The sequence below is a fragment of the Seriola dumerili genome, unplaced genomic scaffold, assembly GCF_002260705.1.
Source record: "Seriola dumerili isolate Sdu_G_001 unplaced genomic scaffold, Sdu_1.0 BDQW01000073.1, whole genome shotgun sequence".
Taxonomy (NCBI): Eukaryota; Metazoa; Chordata; class Actinopteri; order Carangiformes; family Carangidae; genus Seriola; species Seriola dumerili.
Window position 1 is genome coordinate 5475045 of NW_019174328.1, and position 26744 is coordinate 5501788.

General features: G+C 45.5%; 1 protein-coding gene across 1 annotated transcript; it reads left to right on the forward strand.

The window, feature by feature from the left end:
• Positions 1-26578, forward strand: jag1 (jagged 1). The gene is made up of 26 exons (XM_022743825.1): positions 1-233; positions 553-858; positions 7735-7786; positions 10171-10428; positions 10874-10934; positions 13207-13337; positions 13434-13553; positions 15210-15323; positions 15410-15523; positions 15608-15721; positions 16162-16208; positions 16722-16895; positions 17360-17510; positions 18498-18662; positions 18797-18910; positions 19020-19133; positions 19302-19415; positions 19834-19950; positions 20735-20762; positions 21231-21316; positions 21914-22027; positions 22117-22226; positions 23722-23961; positions 24487-24618; positions 24891-25032; positions 25626-26578. Exons 1-26 carry the CDS (start codon positions 177-179, stop codon positions 26099-26101), a joined length of 3651 nt encoding a protein of 1216 aa, XP_022599546.1. The 5' UTR covers positions 1-176; the 3' UTR covers positions 26102-26578.
• Positions 26579-26744: the final 166 nt, after the last annotated feature.

Consider the following 26744-nt stretch of genomic DNA (forward strand, 5'->3'; position numbering starts at 1 on the left):
ACGCTCGGAGAGGTTGCGGGACATACGAGGAAGAGGTCTCCTATGAATCGGGAACCTGTGCTCCGCTGATCAAAGTGTTGTTTCCCACTCGTGCATGTTTAAACCAGAGGAGAGCTCTGGTGCCGTGTGTCGGCCAGACGACTAGTACAAACGAGTGGCAACAGCAGTCCGGAGGCATGATTTTGAGACGGGGCTCAGTCGTTGCTGCCTTTTTACTCTGCTTTCTCGTGAAGGTACGTGGACTACACGGGGGGGAAGCGGCGGGAAGGGTCGCTCTCTTCAGCTGTCTGGATGTACTTTGATTACATGTGTGCCGCGTTGTATGTGCACGGCTATGCTAACGTTACATGTAACCCTGCCTCATGCAAAGTTGTGTCCACAGTTAGCCTGCTGCAAGTGCAAATAATGTAGAGTGACCAGCGGCAAAACAGCCCCTGTAATATTAAACATTATTTAAAAAAAAAATATATATATATAATAATATATATATATATATATATAATATAATGAGGTCAAAGTTGTTCATTGCATTCACTGTTCTTTCTCCAACAGGTGTCAGAGGGATCTGGACAATTCGAGCTGCAAATCTTATCGATGCACAATGTGAACGGAGGGTTGCTGAACGGCATGTGTTGTGACGGCTCACGGAACACGGCGGATAGAAAATGCACACAGGACGAGTGCGATACGTTTTTTAAAGTTTGCCTGAAGGAATACCAGTCGAGAGTTTCTGCTGCAGGGCCCTGCAGCTTCGGAATGGGATCTACGCCTGTCCTCGGAGGGAATACCTTTTCTTTCAAGAGCTCTGTCAGGAATGACAAATCCAGGATAGTTTTGCCCTTCAGTTTTGCCTGGCCGGTGAGTTGGAGAGTTAAAAAAACTTTCTGTTATTCCCGACGCGCTTCTCCAAATGGAAAAAAAAAATGAGAGAAAATGTCTGTTTGCAGGGCAATTCTGTGCAATTACTGTCCGTCAGTCATTCTCGCCCCCCAAAACGCGGATAGAAAGCACAACAAAGAAAGAATGCGTTTCTCTTTTGGTTGTTAGCTCTCTGTGAATTATCCTTTTGAGGGAGGACCCCCTGGTCTCCTCATTATCTGCGCCAATTAACCAGCTGCAGGTATTTTTCTCCATCAGACTCAGAGCTGTCTGTTCTGTCTAAATAATGTGCTGAAACTACTCTGCATACATATTTAATCATTGTAAAACCTCAGTTCTCAGAAATAGGCTTGTGTAACCATGCAATGGAAAAAAAAAAAAAAGTGGGTAAATTATGAGCTACATTTAATTTAAACCACCAGAAACCCATCAGTTTCAATAAAATCAAATATTTCGAGAGATACATTTTTAGTTCGTTCCCCTTTAAAAACTCCATTATCTTGTTTAAATTGGTTGGATACTGCTTTATACAAAGCCTTCTTGAAATGTTCCTCCATAAATATTTTCCCCTTGCCTGGCACGATTCAACAGATAAAAAGTTGGATGAGCTGCAGTCTCACAGACTTTCTCCTCCTCTGCCTCCCTGGCAGCTGCTCATGTTGCACAGTACAGTAACTCCAAAGTGAAACCCTACTTTCTGGTTTCCTCAAGTGTCAGCTCTTCTTCATAGAGTAAATAAATTGGCCGGACAGGCCTGTGGGAGTGTTGTAGCTCTGCAAGAGATATGATTTGTCGTGCTGGAGCACATTTCGATGGAGTGAAAAAAGTAGGACTGTGCACAGACTGACTGGCCCCACAGCTTGGCCCGCAAACTCCTCCACTGTGCCTGATGGGTGAAAGGCACAGTCTACTGGTATGTGTGTGTCCAATTACATCAAGGCTATTTTTACCTCAATCTTGATGGAAGTTCTTTTGCAGCGATGGCTTCAAACAGTCAGAATAAGTGAAAGAACTGGAAGATCATGATTTCCTTTCACATCATACATTTCTCTCTCTCTCTCTTTCTCTCTCTTTCTCTCTCTCTCTCTCTCTCTCTCTCTCTCTCTCTCTCTCTCTCTCTCTGTGTGTGTGTTACTTTTGTTACCTGTGGGGCAGAGCAGATCATTTGGATTTGTGTTTTCCCTATGATCTGATAGCCAGTAAAACAATGTTCTCAGCAGGGTAGCATGCAATTTGATATGGTCTGTATTTTTTATTTACCCTCCACTTAGACACTGGCGCCTCACACCTTTTTTAAAAGACAAAGGTTTCTGTTTATGTTCACACTATGGCAACACAAAGTTGGCATGAACGCTCGCAGCCAGATTAGTTTCATCTTACTGGGTTGAAAATCATTCCTACTTGAAAACAGCACTTGTTGACATTGAAATGAAAACTGGTGCCATTTCAAGTTTGAGGTCTGTTCTAGCTTCACTCAGATGTCTTTTCTTACACGCTGATAATTTGGATACTTCCCTCTAAAAATGGCCTTTAAACCAGTGAAGAATGTTATTGTCAACAGCAGATGCATTGAAACTAGCCAATGAAATAAAATGTAGTAAATGTAAAAGTTTTGCAGCATTACATTTTTTCTGTTCAACTTCTGTTTAGTTAGTGGATCAGCTAAGATATCTCAGGTTTAGATGAACTCATTTTAATACAAGTGCAGGGCCCAGGCTGGGATTTGGTAAAGGACAGAGCGGCTCGTTAAATTCTCTCATCCTTCACTCCAAGTGCTTTACTTCAGTGCACATTAACAATCGTCAGGTTAGGTATGATATCACTCTTTGTCCTTTTCATAAGTTGATTGGCTGTTGTGGACAGATGGCAGTGTGGTGCAACTGGGTTGTTGGGTACTCTGAGTTCATGAAGCCCCCCCCCCCCTCCATCCTCTCTTGTGAGCTGCATGAAGTTGGCCTCTTGTCCAGGCCAAGGGCTTTGTTTAAGTCACGCTCGGTTGGACCCCAGGCATTTCATCGCTTTAACCTTGCCACCCACAGTAACTGCTGCACTTAATGAGGCTACACACATGTGCTTAGATCAGGTAGGACAAGAGCCCGGCGTCCAGCCGAATGCCGTCGGCTGGGCATCTTTAACGTGAGCACATCTGCGTTTTAGAGCGCTGTATGGATTCAACCGATGTCTGCTTCGTGCTTTTATTCCACAGAGAAGTGAGGGCCCAGCTACCCAGGCTCACACAGTGTATCAAGCAGGGACAATAGTGTGCCCTCAGTGACTACAGTGAGGATTACAGAGCATAATAGAGGCAGTGCAGCTGTAATGCCAGTGCAGGGCAAGCAACAGGAAGCAGTTGTAGTAGACTCAGCACTGATGAAGTTGGCTCTCGGGCAAGCTGTGACCTAGCCTCTGTGGCCACCTCAGCATATTTACCCATGTCACACCGATACAAGAAAAGAGAAGACTTTTTTTTTTAATTGGATCGGGTTGATCCTTTATAAGCACTGATCTGCTCCCTTGACAACTATCCTCTTTCTTGGGCAATTCATCTCAAGCTTTAGTTGATCTGGCAGCCTAACTATCCCTATATCTGATTTAATTATGCCTCTGTTTTATAGCATTATTTTCCTCCATCTTTCCCTTAACACAATGCTGGCATGTCCTCTCTGACCCGGGATGTGTTGGAATGATTGATTTGTTGACAAGTCGGAGCTGTCTGAGAACTTGGATCAGGTGAGTCGCAGAACAATAGTCAGCTCAGCCTTGAGCGTAAGCGCTGCCGGCAGCTGCGGGAGTAATGACATGTTTGTTTTATATAGTCTGCTCTGATGTGGCAGTTAAGTGCAAATTACTTCAGTGAAAGGGAAAAGAAATGTGTTCTTTCTCTCTCTCTCTCTCTCTCTCTCTCTCTGTCTTCTGCTTTAACAAGGACTTTCTCAGTGTACTTGTTGTGTCAGTGTGACGTTACATAATGTTCTCATGCTTTGCTGCTTATCAGAGTTGTTTCAAGCTCTATGGAAACGTGACATGCATCGAAAATACATTTAATTGGGATCACCTGTGCCTTGTTTTTGTTTCCCTTAATGGCCAGTGACCCTTGCAAAGCACAGATGACTGGCTGCTTGTTTAGTTAAATGCTTGATATGACTTTCATTCCTGGTCCCGGGTTCATGTTTTGATCTTGTTTGCCTTGTGAGAGATCCAAAATCTGTTTGCTTTGTCTTTTGTTTTAGTTGGCAAAAGGTGAGATTCTTTCCTCGGGCTGAGGTTCTGTTGTATCACAGGCTGATGTACCTTTTACAGGATATTTAATAAGCTGTTGATTGTACAACAGTCTTTCTTCAGCTCGTGTTTAGATGGAAATCTCTTGGCAAACACTGCATTGCTTCCTTCCAGTCCATCATTGCATTAAGTGGGTTTGAAGGTGATTGTGTGAGTCGTCTTTTCATGACTGAGCCTTGGGTTTTATGGCAAACAGGGTGTGCTACTTAGCTGTCCCAATCATTGGATAGATCTCAGTTTGATACTATTGAAGTGATTGACTCAGGAAAACTGATACAGAAGGTCAACATCTCTTTGACTAGACTGTTTACATTTCCTCTGTGCTGAGTGGAGGCCTACACCGGTCTAATCTGTTGTGCCTTGCCTTTATTTAGACCTTTGGCTTTTGCCTGTTATTCTTCGAGACATACCTCTCCTTTTATTTTGTAAGATTTCCTTGTAATGATACATCAGAGGGCTCCATTTTCATTTGAGGGCAGGCTGAGAAGCCTGTGTGTGATTGTGTGTGTGTGTGTGTGTGTGTGTGTATTGGGAAAATTCCCCTACTGAGAAGATTCAGTAGTGTTTTTTGGCAAGTCATTGTGATTCGAACTGGAATGATCTTTATCGCTTATGTTGCTTGTCTGTTGGACAGTGTCTACTTGGCCAAGAAAGATAAGAAGACATATGGCCACACTTATTGCACTTGGACGTGTGTGTGTGTGTGTGTGTGTGTGTGTGTGTGTGTGTGCGTGCGCGTGGGAGAGTGTGAGAGAATGTGCTCTGTAGTTCAAAGAGAAGTTGTGAGTCAGCTGGGAGCCTGGGAAAAGTGAACCTGGCAGTGGCAGACGTTTCCAAGTTGATAACTGCAGAGGAGTTATGGAGTGTTAGTGAATGAGGAGTCGGGCAGTATCTCACTCTCTGGGAGCAGTTATTTGGTCTGGAACTAAACATCCCAATAATGGCGAGGCTACTTGTTAGATCAAGCCATTATGACATTTTACTTGATGTCCTATGATACAGGAACATTGAGTGTGCCAGTCTTTTTTATGTTCTTTGGTGTGGTCCTTTAATCATGAGAATATGGGACAAATGCATGATTAGTCAGTGGCAATGATGATCACAGTGCTGCAATAGCTTCCATGTTGAGGCAAGTCCAAATCATGCAAGAAATGGGTGTGTTGTTGTGTTTTTGTAGATCTACTTTTATAGGAATCGGCCAATAACTCATTAAACTTTATCCCTCTTGACAACAATCCACCACAAAGTGATTTAGTGATTGTTTTTTCCCCACCAGTCCTGGACACAGTGTGAAGTCTTGCTGTGTAGCAGGTGGACCGGACTTGTTGTCTTATTGTAGCCGCCTGTTAAATGATAATGTTCTGTTCAAAAATGTTCAGATTGTTCAAGAGGTCACTGAAGGGTGATTTAAGTTTTAAGAGTAGAGTACAAATTCTAGCAGTCATAAGTTGTTTTTTTTTGTGTTTTTTTTTTATTTTTTATTTTTTTACTTAGTTTCTCATATTAGTCACAACCATTTCAATGAAATGTTGCATTGATGACTAATTTAAGACATTTAAAGAGAAAGATAATACACTCAGTTCATGTGACCAGAGTGATGTTGCATTTGAGTTCCTATTTTTTTGGATTAGCTCGTGGCTGAAACCGCTCTGTGACATATATGTGGGGGTTGTTTTGGGTGGCCCTCTCAAATAGATTTGCCCCAAACGAAAATGTTTCAAAAGTCTAAGTGGACATGCAGTTGGGAGTGCAGATACTAGGGCGATGCATTCAAGTGCAGTTGTACAAGCTGGAAAAACACCACAGCATTAACATGATACTGCTTAATGGACTCTTGATCCTAGTATTAATATAACTAGCTGTAGGTTGGGTTGTAGTTATAGATGATTAGGTATCACATTACCACTGACTTAAGTTCCATGTCAAGTGATTGCAGCCATTTCTGAGTCAGAATCTACTGTCCTGCCTGTGTTGGTGATGAGCACTGCATTTCAAATAATAGCTTCCCTGATTGCAGTGAAATCCTGGCACAGGATGAGACAAATAGTTCCTGGGAAGATGGCTGACAAAACAAGGTAAAGCCATGAAAAAAAAGCTTCAGGAGTGAGTCATACCCTCCTCATTCTTTCTGTAGAAAGTGAACAGGGGTTTTCCTTTTGAGCAGATTTGTTTACCATGAAGCCATCGCAGTGAAGAGTGGCACAGGAGCAATGCAGAATTTCTGAAATGCCTCCAAGCAGTGCTGCTAGGTGTTTCTAGTGGATGCTCCAACACTGTAAGTGGATTACACTTTCTCACAATCGCATACTTTCCCTCTGAGTCCGTCGTTCGCGCTCGCAGACACATTGTTCGCTCCCTCATGACTGTGGCACAGGCCACTGTGAATGTGTAAGCTGATATTGGTGTGAGCGCTACCGACCCTGAATCAGACAAAGCGTTTTCGGGAGTGCTGAAATCAAGACAGGCCCTCCAGAGTGTAGCACTCATTCAGTCTCTCGCTGTCTCTCCTTTCCCGCAAATTTTATTCTGTCTCACCATCCGTCACATACACTCCTGTTCTTTTTCTTCTGCCCGTCTTCAGTTTGCCTAAAAGGCACTTGAGCCGCCTGGACTGTTCACAGCATTCATAGCACTCAGTTAGAGGTTTATAAATTAGCGTGAAATTGAAAATCCCATATACATTGCAAAACAAAAACCAACTATGTGCTTTCTCAGAACATTGGAAATCATCCACGGACTTCACTCGCCACATTTTCTAAACATGTGGAAAAACTGTATTGGGAGGGAAAGCTGTTTCTAAAGAGCGCAAGGTTACCATGGCTGAGATGAAGACACATTTTTGGCATTGTGGGGTGAAAGTATCCTTTTCTATGTGCTATTTTCTATTTTGACTTATTCCAGTCATTACTCGACAGTCTGTCCTGTGCAGGCCCGCTCTGCTGGCCTCGTTTTTTTCTGTGCATCAGACGCCCTCCTGCTGGGTGAGTGTCCAGCTAGACCACACCACTGCCCATGTCTGTCATCCTAATCGCTGCGATGCAGAGACCTCTGCCCCACCGCAAGCTTATCCCATCTTAATCAGATCAACGGGACCATTGTTATAGGTTAACAGTTAGCAGCTCCTATGCTAGGCCTCATTGTAAGCTAACTCAATGAGAGGGAGATGAAACCTCATTGGCAACGCTGGTGAAGTCACTGGAAAGGGGGGAAAGTCTTGGCTTTGTATTCTCTTTTTTTTCTTCTTCTTTTTCTGAGGCTTAAAGTATTGAAAACCAGGAAAATAAGCTCTTCCCATTACTCGTTAAACATCAAGTCTGACTGTTGATAAGGTGATTTATGTTTATGTGATATTTGTTAAAGGGGAAACATGTGCGAGAACCCCCTACAAGTTAGTTTGCATTGTTCCTAACAAACAATGGACTGTCAACTGTTGTGCAGTTCTCTGCACAGTCAATAAGTTTTACAGAATATTTATCACCTAATCATTGACTGTTAATGTTTGTAGTTTTGTTTTATGATGCAGTGATTGCTTGATGATCCTGCTCTTGGCTAACACTTCTGTCTTGTCTTCCTCAGAGATCCTACACGTTGATAGTGGAAGCCTTGGACTTCAACAATGAAACCAGTGGTGAGTATTGAGTGTGGCATCTTCACCTCTCTTTTCTCCTTCCCCCTTCTTCAAGGCAACGTCTGGGAGGAGTAGTGTTGAGGGTCAGAAAAGGAAGTTTATTCTTCCTGTTGACAGGTGCCTGTAAGGCGGGAGAGCAGGACAGGGAAGTGAAGGGGAGGAAGAAGCAGCAGAAGTGGGGACAGGGAAGACGGGTGGCGGGGCAGACAGAGAGAAGGAAGTCTGGCGAGGTGGAGGACTATGAAAATGTTTTCATTTGGCCGATGACTGATGGCAGGTGCTGCCAGCCGGGGTCAGGGTCACACCGTCTCACTGTCACTGAAGCGTGAAACACAGAGTTCATCCGGCCGCCCCGCCCGACCCTGCAACCAGCCTGCAGTCACAATGCGGGGTGCTGCGGCCTCTGAGCCATGCTGTCCCGTAGGTTAAAGCCACCTCTGGTACAGGTGGGCTGCAGTCTGAGCTCACAGTATGTGCAGTGGAAGACATTTTAGGTTACTGTTTTGAAGACTGGCCATGAATGTGGGGAGAACATGGTGGCAACGTGCTGAATCTAAATTCTGGTTGCCAGGTTTGGTTTCTACCCTTAACTATGCCGGGGTTCCTGCTGGTCGGCGCTCCGATTGGCGACAGCATGATGATTCCAGCTGAGGGAGGGCCTTATCCCATGCTTGTTTATGCAGGTCTGTTCGAGGTCAGCAAGGTTTCGGCCTTTTCTGCTGTATTTGCCGCTCCCCAGAGAGCTATTAGGGCATTGGTGTGAAAAGCCCCCTGAATGTACACAGTCAATGCTGGTTAAGCCCCTCTGAGCTCCACCAGGCTAGCTCACAGCTTTGCTACCTTTTATATGTTGTGACCATCCTGACTGACATTTGATTTACTTTGACTCCTCATCAAAGTAAAAAGCCTGGTTTTAGTTTTTTATGCTTTAGTTGTAAATTCGCAAGCCCCAACATTTTTGAAGTTCTGCTGCAGAATACTTTTTTATCAGTGTATGTCCAGTGTTCGAGAAAAGTAGTCCCTTTTGTGCAGCTTAAAAGTTTGGATTTTCTCTGTATAAAATTAATTTAATGCTTGACGATGACCTCTCTAATCTCTATAAAGCTCGTCTGATTTATGTTTAACCCCGAGCTCGGCAGCAGGTAGTAAGGATGTGCTACTCCTGACACTGCAGGCCAGCAGTTGGTAGAGAAATGTTACACAGTTCAGATCTGGATTCCAGACCACTGCGAAAAGTTACCAGGCACTGTGATTTCAGTGCACCCCCAACCCCTCTTTACACACCACAGCACAGTAAATAAATGACAGCGGGTCCATCCCGTACTGCATTGCATTGCATCATACTACACAGAGGAGCGATTCACCCAACGGTCAACCACCTCTGCTCGTGTCAGCACAGTAAATAATGGCTGTGACACATTTTTCATTCTCTCCCAGGTGGAAGATTTAGATATCAAGTAGCGAGTGCTACATGTGCGGGTGAATGAGTGGTGTTAAAGCGCAGGGCTTGCATGTATGTGAACAGTGTAGTGTCTGGAGATTGGGCTGAGCATGTTTGCTCAGTTCGAGTGTGTTTGCTCTGTGTGTGAAGCTCATTACAGGCCTCGGCTCCCAGGTCAGTCCTTGCCCATTTGACAGAGGCGTGACCTCTTCATGTTTGACATGAAAATAAGTCTGTTTCTGGGTCCAAGTCTGTGTGTTTGTAAGTGTAAGTGTTGCACAATCACGGCATCAGCTGGGCCTTTGCTCCCCTTCTGAAGTGTAGATAGATTCTTGTGAGTGTGTGACAAAGAGTTGACTTGCTGTTAGTACAAGAATGTATGTGAGAAAGGCAGCCCGAAAAATAAAGTGCTGATGGCACACTGGCAGGCTTCCCAGCAGTGACTGTGGCATCGGTGTCCACACAGTGTAATTTATGGTGGCTGCGGTTCTGTCCTCGCCTGAGCAGATGCGAAAGGCAGCATCTGAGACCAGTAATGTCCTCGAGCTGTAAACCTGAGAATCAGAAACCATCCAGGGAGAGTTGGAGAGGGAGCGTGAGAAAAAAAGCAGTTCAGAGTGCTCATTACAGGCAGTCTTATCCTTTTTTCTGCATTTCCTCCTTGTACTTTTCTTCCTCTCTTGCACACAAAGTTGATTTTAATTATATACAATGTGCTATCTCAGAGATCTTCTGCAATTTGTGTAAGCATTTTTGGGTTCCCACTGTATGATCATGGAGAACATCGCAACTCCCAAATGTGCAATGTAGGATGCTGCATTCCACTCTCCTCTCCCCAGCTCAAACTTTTGATGATGAAGTTAGCTGAGGAAAAAAATTCTAATTTCTTACAAGAATTTTTACAGAGAGGGTTGATCTTGTTCTTTGATCTCTGATGTTTCAGGTGCAGATGGGAAGTTGATAGAGAAAGCCTCTCATTCTGGCATGATCAACCCCAGCCCACACTGGCAGAAGCTGACTCACAACGGCCCCGTGGCCCAGTTTGAGTACCAGATCCGTGTCAGCTGTGACGAGCACTACTATGGCTTCGGCTGCAACAAGTTTTGCCGGCCCAGGGATGAGTTCTTTGGCCATTACACATGCGACTACAATGGAAACAAGACCTGTCTGGAAGGCTGGTCCGGACCTGACTGCAACACAGGTAAGCCCTGCTGAGACCACAGATCAGTTTGAGACAGTCTGAGTTTTTATGAGTACGAGTGAGTCTTCTAGCCAGACTGTAATCTGTGATTCATGCTGATACACTGTCTGTCGTGTGTTTTGCATTGAATGGAAGACTTTGTCTCTGAACTCTCATGTTTTCCTCTTTCCTTTTCCATTCAAATAAATCTCATTGCCTGTGTGACCTGGAAGAAACTATCATCAACAGGGCCTCAGCTTGGGCAATTGCTTCTTAAATATTTTACTGTGTTTTATGGCGGGGCCAGCTTCTTTGTTTGTCACCAGCTGTATTTATTCTCACAGGCTTAAATGTCATAGAGGGTAGTAATTATATCATTTACTGCTATAATTAAAATGTGCTAGAAAACTGAGCTAAGTTTGAATCTAGTTACCAGGCAGTAAAATTCTTCTTCTTCCTCTTCTAGCTATATGTCGACAAGGCTGCAGCACTGAACATGGTTCATGTAAGGAGCCAGGTGGATGCAAGTAAGTGAGGCTGCTCTGTATGATTTATTAGTCTGGTATCAATGGTTTTATTGTATTTTTATCCCGTGAAATGTCAAACATGCTTTATTCAAGTGCCTTTACTTACTATGGAGGCCAGTGCCAGAAGCCTGTGGTGTGGATCATTCAGATATGTAGTGTTTGTGTCCAAGCACCGTTTCTGTCATGGCACAGATCTTTCCCTGTACGTGCTTGGCTTTCTGGCCAAGAGACTTATCAGCACGCAGGCTTCAGCAGAGATGCAGTCTGAGCTGCTTGTAAATCTCTTGTGGGGCTTTTGACTGGAGCTGCCAGTCTGGAGAAAGGAGAGGCTCATACTGCCAAGGCTCCATGTTTGAAATGTAGCCTATGCGTTTCCCTCCAATGAGGCGAGCGTTATCAGTCAAATCGTGTGTAACATACGGATGAGCCTTAAAGTGTATTGTTTGTGCAGCTAATGGCTTCCTAATGCTGTTTATGCACACAGCCAGAGGAAAAGCCAGGCGTAGATGGATATCAGAGTTGGGGCATTGTGTGCAGTCACGGTTGTATCTCATCCTCATCCTGGAGCAGGTCCTGCACTGCCCGACTCTTCCCACAGCTCAGGCTTTGGTTGCTTTCTTAGTTGTCTGATTTGGCCATAAATCAAGCACAAGGACGATCAGGTTTGTTCATTTTGTGCACCAGCTTTGTTTTTTTTCCCAAGCTTTTGACATCATCAGGTTTCTTGTAAGTGCTTGTGTGGCCACTGGCAGAACAAGAGGTTGAATTGCTTTAGTCTCTGCACAGGTGTGGCTATATTTAAAGCTCTGGGTTTAACTGTTTATATGTTGTGTGCCAACAAACTCTCCAAGCAAGCTCTGCTACTGTTGTAGTCAGTGAGTACTTTCCCATCATTGGGCTGTTGTAGTGTTTTAAACAACAGCAGTACATGGCAACGTTGGCTGCATGCTAGGCCAGCCTAGCCGAGCCTCTGCTGACTTTATGGCAGCAGAACCACAGCTAATGATGCACCGTGGGATTTCCTTTTTTAGCTGCAGTTTTTAATGTTGGCCACAGCTTTCATTTTTACTAATAGAGTAATAACAGTGCACCTGTGGACCAGGATTGCCACAGTAGAGAACTGCATTGAAAAGCATTAACTGCACAGCCACAACATACAGATTTTTAAAAGAGGCCTGTTTTCATATTGAGGGTTAAAATCTTTATGTGCATCAGCAGTGCTGCACAATGTAATGTCACATTCCCCAGTAATTTGGCTGTGTAATAACTGTAAATGATTTGGGATCCTGCTGGGGAATCTTGCTCTGCTTCTCATGGAAGGGATTAGCACACTTTTAAGAATAGCCTCTTTAATCACAGACTGAGGTTTACTTAACCACCGCGTTTATTTTTACAGTCCATCCGTTTCTTGGGGCTAATCAGCCTGCTGCTCCCCCAGAGGGACACTATGTTTCCTGTCGCTCGGCTCCACAGCAGCAACTGTATCGCCACTTCACCACCTTTTAAAGAGCAGACTTATCAGTCAGGCTGGATTGCCGTCCTAATTATGGAGCCCAGGAAGAAAAGGGCAGCATTATCAGTGTAATTATGGACCTGGACATTTCGGTGGTCAGCAGGCTATGTTCCCCTCCTCGGCCTTGGGGCACAGGCCTGACTCTTGCCTCATGGGAACCAGGATGATCAGCAGTGTAATAGCTGAGAGGAGGGCTGAACACTCCTCTCTGCAAGGATGTTGCCAGTGCCAAGCCACAGGCAGAGTGTTGTTAAAGGGAGCGTCTGGCCGCATGCTAATGTTAGCCGTGCTAAAGGTCCCATTGGAACTGTAATTTAGTGTTTTGTTTTTTTCTGTTTGGTAAAATGCTAAATACTCCTCTGTTTCCCTGTCCCCGAGTATTGTTTAAAAGCTGTTGCATAAACACCCTGCTACTTAAGATTCATTTGTGGTCTTTTAAGATGCAGCCCAGTTGAGTGCAAGAATACTGCCTCTTTGTTTGTTTCATTTGTGCAGCACCATGCTGTATACACCGATGTGTACTTCATTAAGTTCAGATTATCGCTGTACTGCTTGTGAAGGAATTTGGAATAAACAGAAGATTAAGATATTAGCATTTTCAGATACCACGGGGATTATCAGACTTCAGTCTTTTTTTGTTGTGAATTATCCTGAATGTTGTGCACGTGTCACTGTGGAGTGTGTTTGTGTATTTGGGCTCAATTTTAATTAAAGACCCACTTCTGTGGCTGATGGCATGGCTCTCTCTGTGTCTTCCAGGTGTCTCTATGGCTGGCAGGGCCAGTACTGTGACAAGTGCATCCCCCACCCAGGCTGTGTACATGGCACCTGTGTAGAGCCCTGGCAGTGCCTGTGCGACACCAACTGGGGCGGCCACCTTTGTGATAAAGGTTCATTCCTTTCTCTTATTTCAGTTGCTGTCGGTGTAGGAGTGGCCCGTGTTGTGTCAAAACAAACTAAAGCTTTGTGAAACACTCCTTTCCCAGATCTGAACTACTGTGGCACTCACCAGCCATGCCTGAATGGAGGGACGTGTATCAACACAGGACCTGACAAATACCAGTGTACCTGCGCTGAAGGTTACTCTGGTGCCAACTGTGAGAGAGGTGAGTGGCAGTGATGCTCAGTAAGATAACTCCTAGCTCTCTTTTTCCATGCTAAGTTATTGCTATTGTTATTGCTCTTTAAAAAGGCACTTGATTTTACAGATGAAGTTCAGTTTACTCATCATGAGCAGCATGACTTGTTTAATATCTCGGATTGATCTTAAAGCTTTAAGTCTTTAATGAACTGGGATTTGGAGTTGAACTTTCCAACTCCAAATCCCAGCTGTGGAGGGTTTAGTACAAGATGCTATCGAGTTGCATTGTGGGAAGTGTAGGATCCAATGAGCTTGACTCATAAAACGGAATAAAAGTCAGGATATTTTGGTCACTGCTGCTTCACTTTTGACCATTCTTTGTATTAACTGCCCACCGCAAGTCCCCACATTTGTTGAAGTGCAACACTAAATTGTCTGTCTACCCCGTTAAGGCTACTTGAATTTTTAGGTCAGCGACCGGAGGAATTCAAGTGGCTAAGGCTGAATCTTAGTTTGAATAATTTTTGTCAAACAAAATGAAGCAAAGCAGCTCTAAGATTCCCAAACTCATGCTTGCAGTGAGGTTGAGGGCTCACTGAGGCAGCAGACAAAAGGTCAGAGGTGCCTCCAGTTTGTAATCAGAGGAGGTGGTAACTTGGCAATAATCGGTTTCCACTCCAGCATGAGTGGCCCCCAAGTCAGGTAATCCACCAATTTGATCTCCAGGGGCCGGTCATCCCTTCACTCCTCAGGCACTCCAGACATATGGGTGTGGTGCTAAGGTTCAGCTGCTGCGAACACTTGCCATGGAGATGATGGTTTTTTCCTCATTAAATCTGAGCCTCGCATGGTGCTGACAGCTTAACTGCAGAGATGTCAGGAAACCATGCCCTTCGTAACAGGAGGTCTGCAGACCAGGGGATACGCCGGGCTATTGTAACACAGAGGCCCCAGGGTGCAGCGCTGCATCCTCTCCGCTCCCCTCCTCCCCATGGCATACAAAGAGCTGTCCACCGATCACCTCCAACCGCCCACTTATTCCCAGTCAATCATTCATTTTTGATTCATTTGGGACCCACTCATCCTTGACTCATCCATAAAGGAGAAACTCCAATGCTGAGGCCCCCCCCCGCCCACTCCCCCTTTTCCCTCTCCCTCCCGCCACTCTCTCATCTTGTGCCGCCTCTCAGAAGAAGAATGGCGGGGAGTCAGAGGGAAGTCACGGTGCGTTGGTCAGGTCAACTTAGCATGAAAGATGATTTCCTGGTGGTGTGGTCTGCCGGGCGGGTAATGCGAGTGAGGCGGGGGGGGGGGATTTGGGGGGGCTTTTTGGGCAGATGAGAAGGAAGGGGAGGGGGGTGGGTGATGGGTGATGGGTGAGGGAAGGAGTTGAGGAGTTGACCCCTTGGTGTGTTCTGCTGACAGTGGTCCCGGGGAGAGGAGTGAGAGCTTCTTCCAGGGATGAGTCGGAAGCTGAAATGCATTCTTACATCTGATTTTGTTTTCCTGTGAAGAGTAAGGCAAATGTCAGGCAGTTTGTTCAACACAAGATATGTTTTGTAGTTAAGATTTAATCACGAAATAAGTGACAGCATTATCCAAGAGCGGTTTTTCCTTCTTAAAATGACTCTCGAGGTTGTGTGTGCATGATCTGTTTGTAAAACTGTCTTTCTCCTTCTAGCGGAACATGCCTGTCTGTCAAATCCATGCTCTAATGGAGGGAGCTGCTCAGAAACAAGTCAAGGCTACGAATGTCAGTGTGCGCTCGGGTGGAGCGGCCCGTCCTGCACTATCAGTAAGAATCGACTCAACCTGCACCCATTAAATGTCAGCACTCATAGAAAATATATTGAATAACCACGGGTGAATTCTCTCGCACAGATGTTGACGACTGCTCTCCAAACCCCTGTAACCACGGAGGCACCTGCCAGGATCAGGTCAACGGTTACCGGTGTCACTGTCCCTCGCAGTGGACGGGGAAGACATGTTTGATAGGTGAGCCACCCGACCATTTCCCACCACGTCCCGTCCATCAACCGCACATGCAAATGCCACTAACCCCCTTCTCTCCCTCTCTAGATGCCAATGAGTGTGATAGCAAGCCCTGTGTCAATGCCAACTCGTGCCGCAACCTGATTGGTGGATACTTCTGCGAGTGCGTCCTTGGTTGGACGGGGCAGAACTGCGACATCAGTGAGTTGAAGGCCATCAGCAGCAGCAGCTGTGGAGCGGGGACACCTGTCCAGCTCCAGCCTCCTTTATTTCGTTGCCTTCTTTGTGTCCTTTCAGTGCAGCCTGAATTAAAGCCTGTAACATGAAGACGTAAAGCAAACAAGTTGGACGAATCTGCTGTATCATTATTAGCCCTGTGTGTGGCCAAGTCTGTGGTGATTAGAGGCGGTTCAAAACAATCCCAGCACTAGTTTCACTTGGCAGCAGACAGGATTGCTCAATACTCTGTGTTGCACTGATTCTGCAGCCACGTTATCCAACTCTTGCAGGGCGCTCTCTAGCTCCGACAATGTTTTTAAAGGCCCCTAGCATGGGAAACATAAAGCACAGACTTGTTTTCAAAGACAGACTATTTAGTCAAGCTGTTCAGAATTAATCCTCAGATTTGTTTTCCCGTGCAGATATAAACGACTGCAAGGACCAGTGCCAGAATGGGGGAACTTGCAAGGTACGTGTCGGGTCAAAAACCGACCAGCTTTATCTGGTATCACTGCTTGTTTGTTTGCTTAATTGTGTTCTTTTTCTTTTGTTGTTGTTGAAGTCTGAGACATTTACAGCGGTTGTATAAATAGCTGCAGTAAACTGTTCCCTGCAAACTGACAGAGGAGTTGTTGTGGAATTCCTCTCTGAAATCAAATCTGAGGGGAGTGGGTTCAGAGGGGTTTCTAAGGGAGGGACACACAAGTTCTTTGACCACACCAGATTAAATTACCATAAACATTATTGTGTTGAGCCCGTGCCAGGAAAATGTGTTGAAATAAATGCAAAGCTGTGATAACTTGTCGCCACCCCCCCACCCCCCCTCTCGGCCTCACTCTTCGTTCTGTTCCCTGGTTTGACAGTTATTGTTTGGACCCCACCCTGTCAAAACCGTTAATTAAATTTGTGGCTGCATGAGGTTAACCCTGGTTCCTCTCTCTCTCTCTCTCTTTCTCTCCCTCCCTCCCTCCCTCCCTCCCAGGACTTGGTAAACGGCTACCGTTGCATGTGCCCCCCTGGCTTCTCCGGCGAGCACTGTGAAAGAGATATCGATGAGTGCGCGAGCTCGCCATGTCTGAACGGCGGCCGCTGTCAGGACGAAGTGAACGGCTTCCAGTGCCTGTGTCTTGCCGGCTTCTCAGGAAATCTCTGCCAGGTGAGACACGATCTCCCCCCACCCCACCCCACCATCCCACACATAATTAAGGACACATTCATGCATCCTCCCTGCTATCATTTAGCATCTTCAGCCTTTACCCCCACCCCACCACCGCCAGCTCCCTGTCTGCCAGCATTGCTGTATCTTTGGGTTCGTTGTAAAGTTTCCCTGCCCCACCCTCTTAAATCGCTGTTGTTCCACAGTCCTCCTTCTTAAAAGGGAGTGCTTTGTTGAAGCTGCTCCTGGCTACAGCGGGATACATTCCTCAGTGCTGAAGCCCAGACTCAGAGGACGGCTCCTATGTCTCTGCCTTGTTTTTCCCCTTCCTCCAAGCACTGTGCGTGTGTTATTTCCTGGCACAGCCTGTAGGGAGGATGCTGTGGGTTCTGCTCTGTTTAGTGTAGCTGAAACTATGTCAGCTATCAGGTTCACGCTCTCTATTCAATACCTTTCTGCCCTAGCTGGATATCGATTACTGCTCGCCCAACCCGTGTCAGAATGGCGCACCCTGCTTCAACCTGGCCACTGACTACTACTGCGCTTGCCCGGAGGACTACGAGGGCAAAAACTGCTCTCACCTCAAAGACCACTGTCGCACCACCACGTGTAAAGGTACGTCTCCTGCAGGCAATAACCACAAGCTTTTCACTCTTTTTCCAGAACATTTTCTGAAAGGTGATCTGTGCTGCGTGCTGTAGTGAAATGCTGAATAAGCCCAGGTCTTCACCGTTTCCCTGAGCATTTTGCCCACACTTTTCCCATGAGGGCAATACCTATATTTTAGTTTTGTGCGCTGAAGGTTCTTGGCCAAGGTGAACAGTTTTTTTTTTTTTTTTTTTTTTTTTTTTGAGTGTAGCTCTCTTGATGAATGCCCCCCTCCATCTCCTCAGCAAAGCTTTTCCAGTGATTCTCCCCTCCTCTGAGTTCGCTGAAAATCTGGCAAAAGGCTGATAGCACTGTGTGTGTTCTTGGTAATGACTTGGTGGGCTACCTCTTCTTTTTCCCCCTCAATGAGTGCGCACATTTTTCTGTGTGTGTGTGTGTGTGTGTGTGTGTGTGTGTGTGTGTGTAACTGAGTGAGTGGACCAACCACGGAGTCAGATATACCAGACGGTGAGATTCTCTCTGCTCTTGGCAAGAATTAAGTGATTACAGGGGAGAAAATTCACCCCGCGCTGTTAACCTGATCAGACAGGGGGAAAGGAAGGGATTTCAGTGCAGAGTGAAAAAGATCGCTCTGAATTGCTTATGAAAGCATAACAGCATATCACTGTTTATCCTATCATTCAATGTTTTTTCACATTCTTACACCGATACTGTTTTCCTCAGGGAATGGGAAGTTTTCACCACCTTGCTGGCATTATTATCTGTAAAGGCCTTTTACTCATCCTCTCTCTTGCTCACTGTTTGTCTATTATGCTCCTTAATTAGTATTGACAAGTAGATTGTTGCATAACTCTTAATTTGAATACAAGCAATGAGCTACATTCCCATTCCTACTTATCATCTGGAAGACATAGACCGCAGTTTATGATTTAGAACAAGTGTTTGTACAAACAGGCTTCACCAGTTGTTTGTAACTGCCTCTCATTTCCACAGTGATTGACAGCTGCACAGTTGCAGTGGCATCCAACAGCACGCCGGGAGGAGAGCGCTACATTTCGTCGAATGTGTGTGGACCTCACGGCCGGTGCCGGAGCCAGGCCGGAGGCCAGTTCAGCTGCGAATGCCAGGAGGGTTTCAGAGGCACCTACTGTCATGAGAGTAAGTATTTCACACACAGTACGGAACACAAGGCACAACTGATCACGATATATCAAGAAACATTCTCAATCTTACATCTTTCTCATCTTCCTCCCTCCTTTTTTTTATAAAAAATAAAAAATAAAAAATTTCAGACATCAACGACTGTGAGAGTAACCCATGCCACAATGGAGGCACCTGCATCGACAAAGTCAGTGTGTACCAGTGCATTTGCGGCGACGGCTGGGAGGGCGACCACTGCGAGATCAGTGAGTAGGACTGCTGCTTCACGGCTCTGTTCAATCCATGCTCCAACATAAGAAGTCATAAAAGTGTTTGATATGTGACTTGTAAATCACCCAACCATGTCTCCACCAGACATTGATGACTGCAGCACCAACCCCTGTCATAATGGAGGGACGTGTCGAGACCTGGTGACTGATTTCTTCTGCGAGTGCAAGAATGGCTGGAAGGGAAAGACGTGCCACTCCCGTAAGAGATTAATTTTTTCAGGTTTTTTTTTCACATGTGTAGTCTGTCTGTGCAGGCTGATGGTATGTGCTGTATATAATTACCCAATCCTCTATACAGTGTGTGTTTATTAAGACTCACGTGAGTGCACATTTGAGACAACCCTAAGATTTCAAATTGTCCCTCCAGGTGAAAGTCAGTGTGATGAAGCCACATGCAACAATGGAGGCACCTGCCACGATGAAGGCGACACATTCCAGTGCACATGTTCTCCAGGGTGGGAGGGTACAACGTGTAACATAGGTGAGTCACACACTGTCACTGTTTTGGTTCGATCTTTCATATATACACACAGAAAATAACTTTGTGGGAGAGCCCTCGTCTTGTCTCAGATATTAATCAGATCTGTCAGATCCATGAGGTCCATAAACAGTTTTTATCCCTTCAGTCTGTCAGCGCTCCCTCCTCACCCATTTCTCCCTCTCCTGTGAGCGCTGACAGATATCCACTTAAAATTACTGATTGCACTGACAATGCACTTGCAAGTCGTGGAATGCAGATCCTCCTCGGAGGAAGCGGAAACCCAAAAGCCAAACCGACAGCCGTCTCCTGTGGCTGTTTTTAAGGTTTCTTATTGCGCTGATAATTCTCTGCAATGCTGCAGAAAAGTCACTGACAAAAGCTATACTTTTCTGTTTCTCTCTGTCTCTCTCTCTCTCAGCCAAAAACTCCAGCTGTCTGCCCAACCCGTGTGAGAACGGCGGTACCTGTGTGGTGGCCGGGGAGTCGTTCACCTGTGTGTGCAAGGAAGGCTGGGAGGGTCCCACGTGCACCCAGAGTAAGTGCTCTTTAAGGGAGAGTGATGGAAAGGATAACAGTGGACAGTTATTGCTATTAAATGATGATAAACGTCTTGCTACCTAGTGCAGAGGTGAAGTCCTGCATCTGATTAAATCTGACTCTCATCCTTTCTTGAATCTGTACCTTTTTTTTTTTTTTTTTTTTTTTAATTTATTTTTTTTCTTTCCTTTCTCCCTGCCGGCCATGAGAGGAGAAGGAGGAGGGAGAAAGGGGCTCAGGAAAGTGGAGACAGATGTTTCTCCCCCCCACTCCTCCTCCTACTCCTCCTCCTTCGCCTCTTCATCCAACACACACCCCTCTCTCCCCTCTCGTCGTCACATTCCTGTCCAAACAGTGACATGTCGGCTTGTTCTACAGCCCTCCTCCATTTCCCTGGCTTCACTGGGATCCCTGCCCTGTACACATGTACTCCAAAACATAAATTCCCCCGACTTTTGTGAGGGAGAAACAGCCGAGGCCGGGAATGTGGGTGTGGAGGTGTTGTAGGTGGGGGCGGCAGGGGTGATGGTGGTTGTGGGGGGAGCTGGAACTCTTTTTTTTTTTTTTTTTTTTTTTTTTAAAAAGAGTGCGAGTTGACTCGGTTGTTTGCTCTGTGTTGTTAATAAGGCAGAGTAATCAGTCCAGGCCTGACCAGCCCAACACGCCTCTGCACACGCAAGCTCAGACGTGCTCTGTGCTGTCATCTGCACTAAACACTCATACATGAGAGAAAACACACACACTGACTACTCTCTGTCTCTGTTTTTTTTTTTCTCTTTCAGATACCAATGACTGCAGTCCCCACCCATGGTAAGTGGAAGCTTAACATTTCCTGTAGATTTAGTTAGATACATGTAAACAGGCTTCTCGTCCTGCGTCGTGGTTTCTCACCTGCAGGCTTTCTCTCTCAGCGGCTCTCTGCTGAGAACCAGGCACACGCCCTTCCATGTCATTCCTGGGATGCAATCAGCTAACCCTCTTTTGTGAACTCCCAGGCTTCACTCCTATTTAACCACACACCACTGGAGCTCACTCCCAACCCCATACACACTTGTCCAATAAAAAGAACAAGTCTGATTGCCTTAATTGCCTTTGAGAATGGTCATTATATGTTGACTGGTGAGAAAATTCCAGCCTGAAATGCCTCGATATAAAAAAAAAAAAAAAAAAAAAAAAAAAAAAAGCATGGATAGACGTCAGTCTGTAAGCCTGGGGGTATCCTGAGATATGAACTGAAGTCTCGCTCTCTCTTTTTTCTTTTTCTTTTTTTTCCTGCAGCTACAACAGCGGAACATGCGTGGATGGGGATAACTGGTACCGCTGCGAGTGCGCCCCAGGCTTCGCAGGTCCAGACTGTCGGATCAGTGAGTATTAACCCTGCCTCCCGCTCCTCCCTGATCCCTGTTTGAGCCGTCAGTTAGAGCAGGCCTGGGCCGCGGGACCGTCCCAGTCGCTCTAAATGGAAGGTCTAGTCGGCCAATTATCTGTGCACTGGGCTGCGGGCCAGGCCGAGCCATTTCGGTGTCACCTCACTGGGCCCTGCTGCTGTCCCCGGGGGAAACCGGCTTAGCAGGCCAACAGCTAATCAGCCATGCTCTCTGACACTGATTACACAGATTGTTTTCCCTCTTAAAGGCTTTCAGATGGCCACATTCTTTCCCATTGCAAACCCTTTGTTCTGCTAAGTCCAGCCTTTAGCTCCTGCATACCTGCTAATGATGCTGCTTTTAATAAAGCTGCATGGGGCAAAATGTCCAGGGCTGATTTAAAGCATGTTTGCTTGTTTTTTATTAACTGGTGCGTATGTGTACGCACTGTTCAAATGACACATGACCTCAGTGAATTTAGCCCAGGAATTAGATTTGTGTGCTGACTGCTTAACCCAATATTTGTGTGCTGTCTGGCTGTGCTCTTTATTTCATAAAGGAGCCATTTCTTACCTCTCGCTCTCCCCCTGACAGATATTAATGAGTGCCAGTCCTCTCCATGTGCCTTTGGCTCTACTTGTGTGGATGAGATCAACGGATATCGCTGCTTGTGTCCATCAGACAGGACGGGGCCCCACTGTCAAGAAGGTACAAGTCCTCAAGAGGCCATAAAAGACACCCTGATAACAAACACACCATTTCTGGTATATTTCTAACACTGTGGTTGTATTTAACAGTGACAAGAAGACCTTGCTCTGTCAACGGACAATTCAGGCTTGATGGAGTCAAATGGGACGAAGACTGCAACACTTGCCACTGTTCCAATGGGAAAGTTGTGTGCACAAAGGTTTGTCTAAACGAACTAACTAAATGTAGTACTGCAAAAGTGAAGTGTTTATGATGGCTCTGTACAGCTGTGAAGCACATGATGTCATTGTTTACTAATGGGAGTAGGGCTGTGGAGAATAACTGTAACAAACAGCGACAGACTCAATGGCTGCGTGGGTGGTTGCGTATTAGACTCCTAAATCCAGATCTCAGGTAGGGCCAGGTAGGGCCACAACACACGTCACAGGGTGGAGTCAAATTCTGTACTGACATGATAACATTTGTTTTGAAAAGAAACACAATGACACTGTGTGAAAATAGGTGTCAGAGGCCAGCTCAGAAGTCGCATTGAAGATGAGATAGAGTAGAGGACTGAAGTAGTGCTGTCATTATCATGCTTGTTTAACCCACCAGATGAACAATGGGGCCTCACTGATACAGCTCCCCCAGGAAGAAAAGGCTTCATGGGGTGAAAATGATCTAGTCCTGTAAGGTGTAGGCTGCCATGCTAAACATAGTCTGATATGGGAACAAACATATGTGGGTTTTGCCATACTTTTTTTGAACTGTAGCTCATGTGTTTCATGCAGATTATAGAAGCATGTCCCTTGACGTGCAATGGAGAAAAATGAATCTTTACAAAGCTTCTAATATCCTTGACTGGGAAAAACTGGTGTCACTGATTCCATTCCAGTCTACAGTCCTGGCTAGGGTAGTGAAACTCTGGTGCTCCGTGCTACAGACACATGTCAGTTGGTACCATAGAAGTGAACTATCAAATGCCAAAATCTGGTTTTAAACGTCTGGACAAATGAGTGTGTGTGTGAGAGTGTCGAAGATTTTAATGTGTTTGGCTGCAAATTTTCATGAGTTGACAGATAATAATCAACAACACACAACAGCTACTAACTCATTTGGGGAGGGAGCTTTCTTTTGTTTTTATTTATATATATATATATATATATATATATATATTTATATTAACTTTTATTTTTCAAAATCTTTTTTCTCACACATTCCATTTAGATTTTTGTATGTAGAGTAAATCGTTGTGTGGCTTCTTTATTTGTCAGAACATGACAAGTGTCCACAGCCATGCCAGTGGGACTGAGGGAATGTAATTAGACACTGGTGCTTTGAAGTAAATGCTAACGTCAGCAGTGACTTTGCTAACATGCTAGCGTTATTTAGTTTAGCATTTTAGTTTTAAAGGTATTTCATCATCAACCAAAGAATGGGGGCAAACAGAATCCCAATCCCAACAGTGGTCAAGGCATCACTAACAATCACCACTGTGAATTATCCTCTGGGAACCATGAATGTCTGCACAAAATTCTATGGAAATCAATTCCTTAGCTGTTCAGATATTTTAGTCTGGACCAAAGTGGCATCTCTAGAGCTGCGCTGTTAGAAGGCTTAAGAGAATCATCAGCCCCTAGTCCTGTTTGTTTTTGTTTTTCATTTAAAGAATGGTCTGTGACATTATCTCAACACTGTTATGTGTTTCTCTCCAGATGTGGTGTGGCCCTACGTCATGCAAACTGGGTGCCAAAGGTCGAGGCGGGTGTCCTTCAGGTCAGAGCTGCATCCCCATCAAGGAGAGCCACTGCTTTGTGAAGCCCTGCCCCGACTTTGGAGAGTGCTGGCGCTCCAACCCTCCCCCGACTCCCACCAAATGCCACCCTAGCTCCAGTTACCAGGACAACAGCTGCGCCAACATCACCTTCACCTTCAACAAGGAGATCATGCCTCGAGTGAGTTACCTAGGCACCAGGAAGGGGGAAGTTTGAATTAAAGGGGTCCTGGGGTCATTTTTCATACCTCTCCTCCACCACCACCCTGAAATGAATGGGAGCATCAAACTGTGAATGATCAGGTCCTCAGAATGGATGAAAAAATGGTGGATATTTCTGTCTGCATCCAAGTTTTGGTCTTCCTAAAAATCATGCATTCACAACTTCGCAGCTCATGCCAACCCCCTCTTAACCCCACCGCACTGCGAGATTAATTTGAAGATCATATGGATTTGAGCTAAACAGGACCACTGGCGACTCTGTCACCGCACAGGATCACCACTCGCCAGTTGCTTAACAAGCATGACAGCAGATAGTGACAAGCATATGAGCCTGTGGTCTTTAATCTAAATGAGGTGGATCCCAAACCAGATAGCATGTTAAACCTTCTGCCAAAATCCAGTCCTAGCTCTTCCTTTTTCTCCTTGATTGCTCTCCATTTTTCCATGTGCGCTAACATTTGCTTCATTTCTTCTTCCTGTCCAGGGCCTGACTGTGGAGGAAGTGTGCAAGCAGCTGAGGCACTTGTACGTAGTGAAGAATTTCTCCTTGGAGCATTCTGTGTCCATAGCCTGTGACCCCTCATTCTCAGCCAGCAACGAGATCCACGTCTGCATCGTAAGTGCCTCCTCCCTCTCTCAGTCTGCCATGTGTTTGTCTGCCGCTATTAATGCACACTCCAAAAAAATTCCTTGTTGATTTATAGCCTGCAGCGTGCATTCTTAGCAGCACTAAGACGTGCTCTAATATATGATATGTGGTGATTTAGGTTTGGATGTTTTGTGTCATCAGTTTGACAGCATGTAAACACAATCAGTGGCAGACGAGATGCAACTTGAACCAAATCTGATTTGACATTTCGAACCTCTCTTTCTTCCTGGCACTTCCAGTCCACTGACGACCGTCGCTTGGACCGGAGCCCCATTAAAGAGATCACAGACAGGATAATCGACCTTGTTAGCAAACGCAACGGGAACAACACCATCATCTCCGCCATTGCAGAAGTGCGCGTTCCAAGCCCCAGCAAAACTGGTATGAACCACCTCCAAACTCTGGTTGCTGCTTTTGAAGTTTTCCAGACTTGCACACACTTGCATGAGTAGAAATAGGTGGGAGGATTTGCTTTTTTTCCGCTTTTGAAAGGATCGGATGAGATAGAGCCAAGGCCTGAATATGACAGAAAAGCACCAAAGAAAAATATGCATGTATGAAAAATAATTCCTAACCCTCCCACACAAATCGGGCCGTCCAGGTCTGCCATCTCATGGCAGTTGCAATGGAGCTTAAAAAGAACCGAGCCAGGAATTCAATGGAAAAGAGCAGAGCTGCTTGGCTACGTGGCTTCAGATTGGCTCGTAGTGAGACTGGCTGGACTCTTAGTATGACTCCCGCATGTGTCCACCATTCATCAACACGGTGACAGCAGACTGCCGCCACGGCCAAATAGAAGCAGCCTCCTCCCTTGTTCAGGGCTCAGAGGTCAGGTTGCACTGGCAAAAGCATGCTAATGACTTAGCAAGCTTGACGTAGTGATATAATAAAACCTATTGTGAATTGTATAACTGGGGCCTAATTCTTTTCCATTTGAGGCATCTCTTTAACCTGTGACTGTCTTCTTCCATCAGACTACCTTGTGCCCCTCCTCAGCTCCGTCTTTATTGTCATCTGGGTCCTCGTGCTGGTCTCCATTTTGCTGTGGTGCATGCGCCGCCGGCGGAAACAGAGCAACCACAACGGGACGTCGCCCGCTGGCTCAGAGGACAACACGACCAACAACGTGCGGGAGCAGCTCAACCAGATCAAGAACCCTATAGAGAAGCACGTGGGTCTCACGGTGGCCATCAAAGACTACGAAAACAAGAACTCCATCATTGCCAAAATAAGGACAAATCATCCCGAGGGGGATGAGGACGACAAGGAGAGGCACTTGCAGAAGGGCCGCTTTGCCAAACAGCCAGCATACACACTGGTGGAGAGGGACGAGAAGACGCCCATCTCCAACCCCAACTCCACATCCAAACATCCTAATTGGACTAATAAACAGGACAACAGAGACTTGGAGACAGCAAACAGCATAAACAGGATGGACTACATTGTATAGCAGACAGCTGTGTTGCTGTGCAACCAAGCCTTACACCTTCACACCCCGGTGGTGGGTGAAACAGGGGAGCTTTGGCATGTGTAGTTAGTAAACTGTCATGTCAGTCGAGACCCCACAGTATTTTCAGATATTCCCCGTGTTAATTTAAGTTTTGACAAGCTGGCTTACACTGGCAGTGACAGTTGCTTTGGTTGGCTGGAAACACAAGGCACTGGTATACATTTCACTGTAGAACTAGCTGCAAAAGTGTCTTCCTATGCATTTCATTTCCCTTTTTCTTTTTTTTCTTTTTTTTTTTAATTAGTGGACACATGGAAGGGGCTCCTGGTGTAATTGTTGTACAATGACTAAAACTACCCGACGTGTTCAACACTAGAGCTAATTATTTTTAGTATGTGTTTGAATTCTTTCTAGTTCCGTTTGGAGAAAGTGCCTTTTCAGCTTTAGACTTCAGCAACTGTCAAATGAGAAAAAAAGATCAACTTTATTATTTATTTTTATTTTTTGGGTGGGGTGGGGGAGGGGGAGGGAAGGGTTCAATGTCAGCAGTTGCTGCCGATATGAAGAATTTATGTGTCGATTTAGAACATGTAGATATGTACATTTTTTTTATTAATCATTGTGTATATTTGATTTATTAACT

Excerpts from the sequence above, each read along its gene's own strand:
- jag1 (XM_022743825.1), top strand. The coding sequence starts at position 177 with ATGATTTTGAGACGGGGCTCAGTCGTTGCTGCCTTTTTACTCTGCTTT. Across the intron at positions 859-7,734 it reads CCTTCAGTTTTGCCTGGCCG|AGATCCTACACGTTGATAGT; the intron begins GTGAGTTGGAGA and ends TGTCTTCCTCAG. Across the intron at positions 16,209-16,721 it reads AGAATGGGGGAACTTGCAAG|GACTTGGTAAACGGCTACCG; the intron begins GTACGTGTCGGG and ends CCTCCCTCCCAG.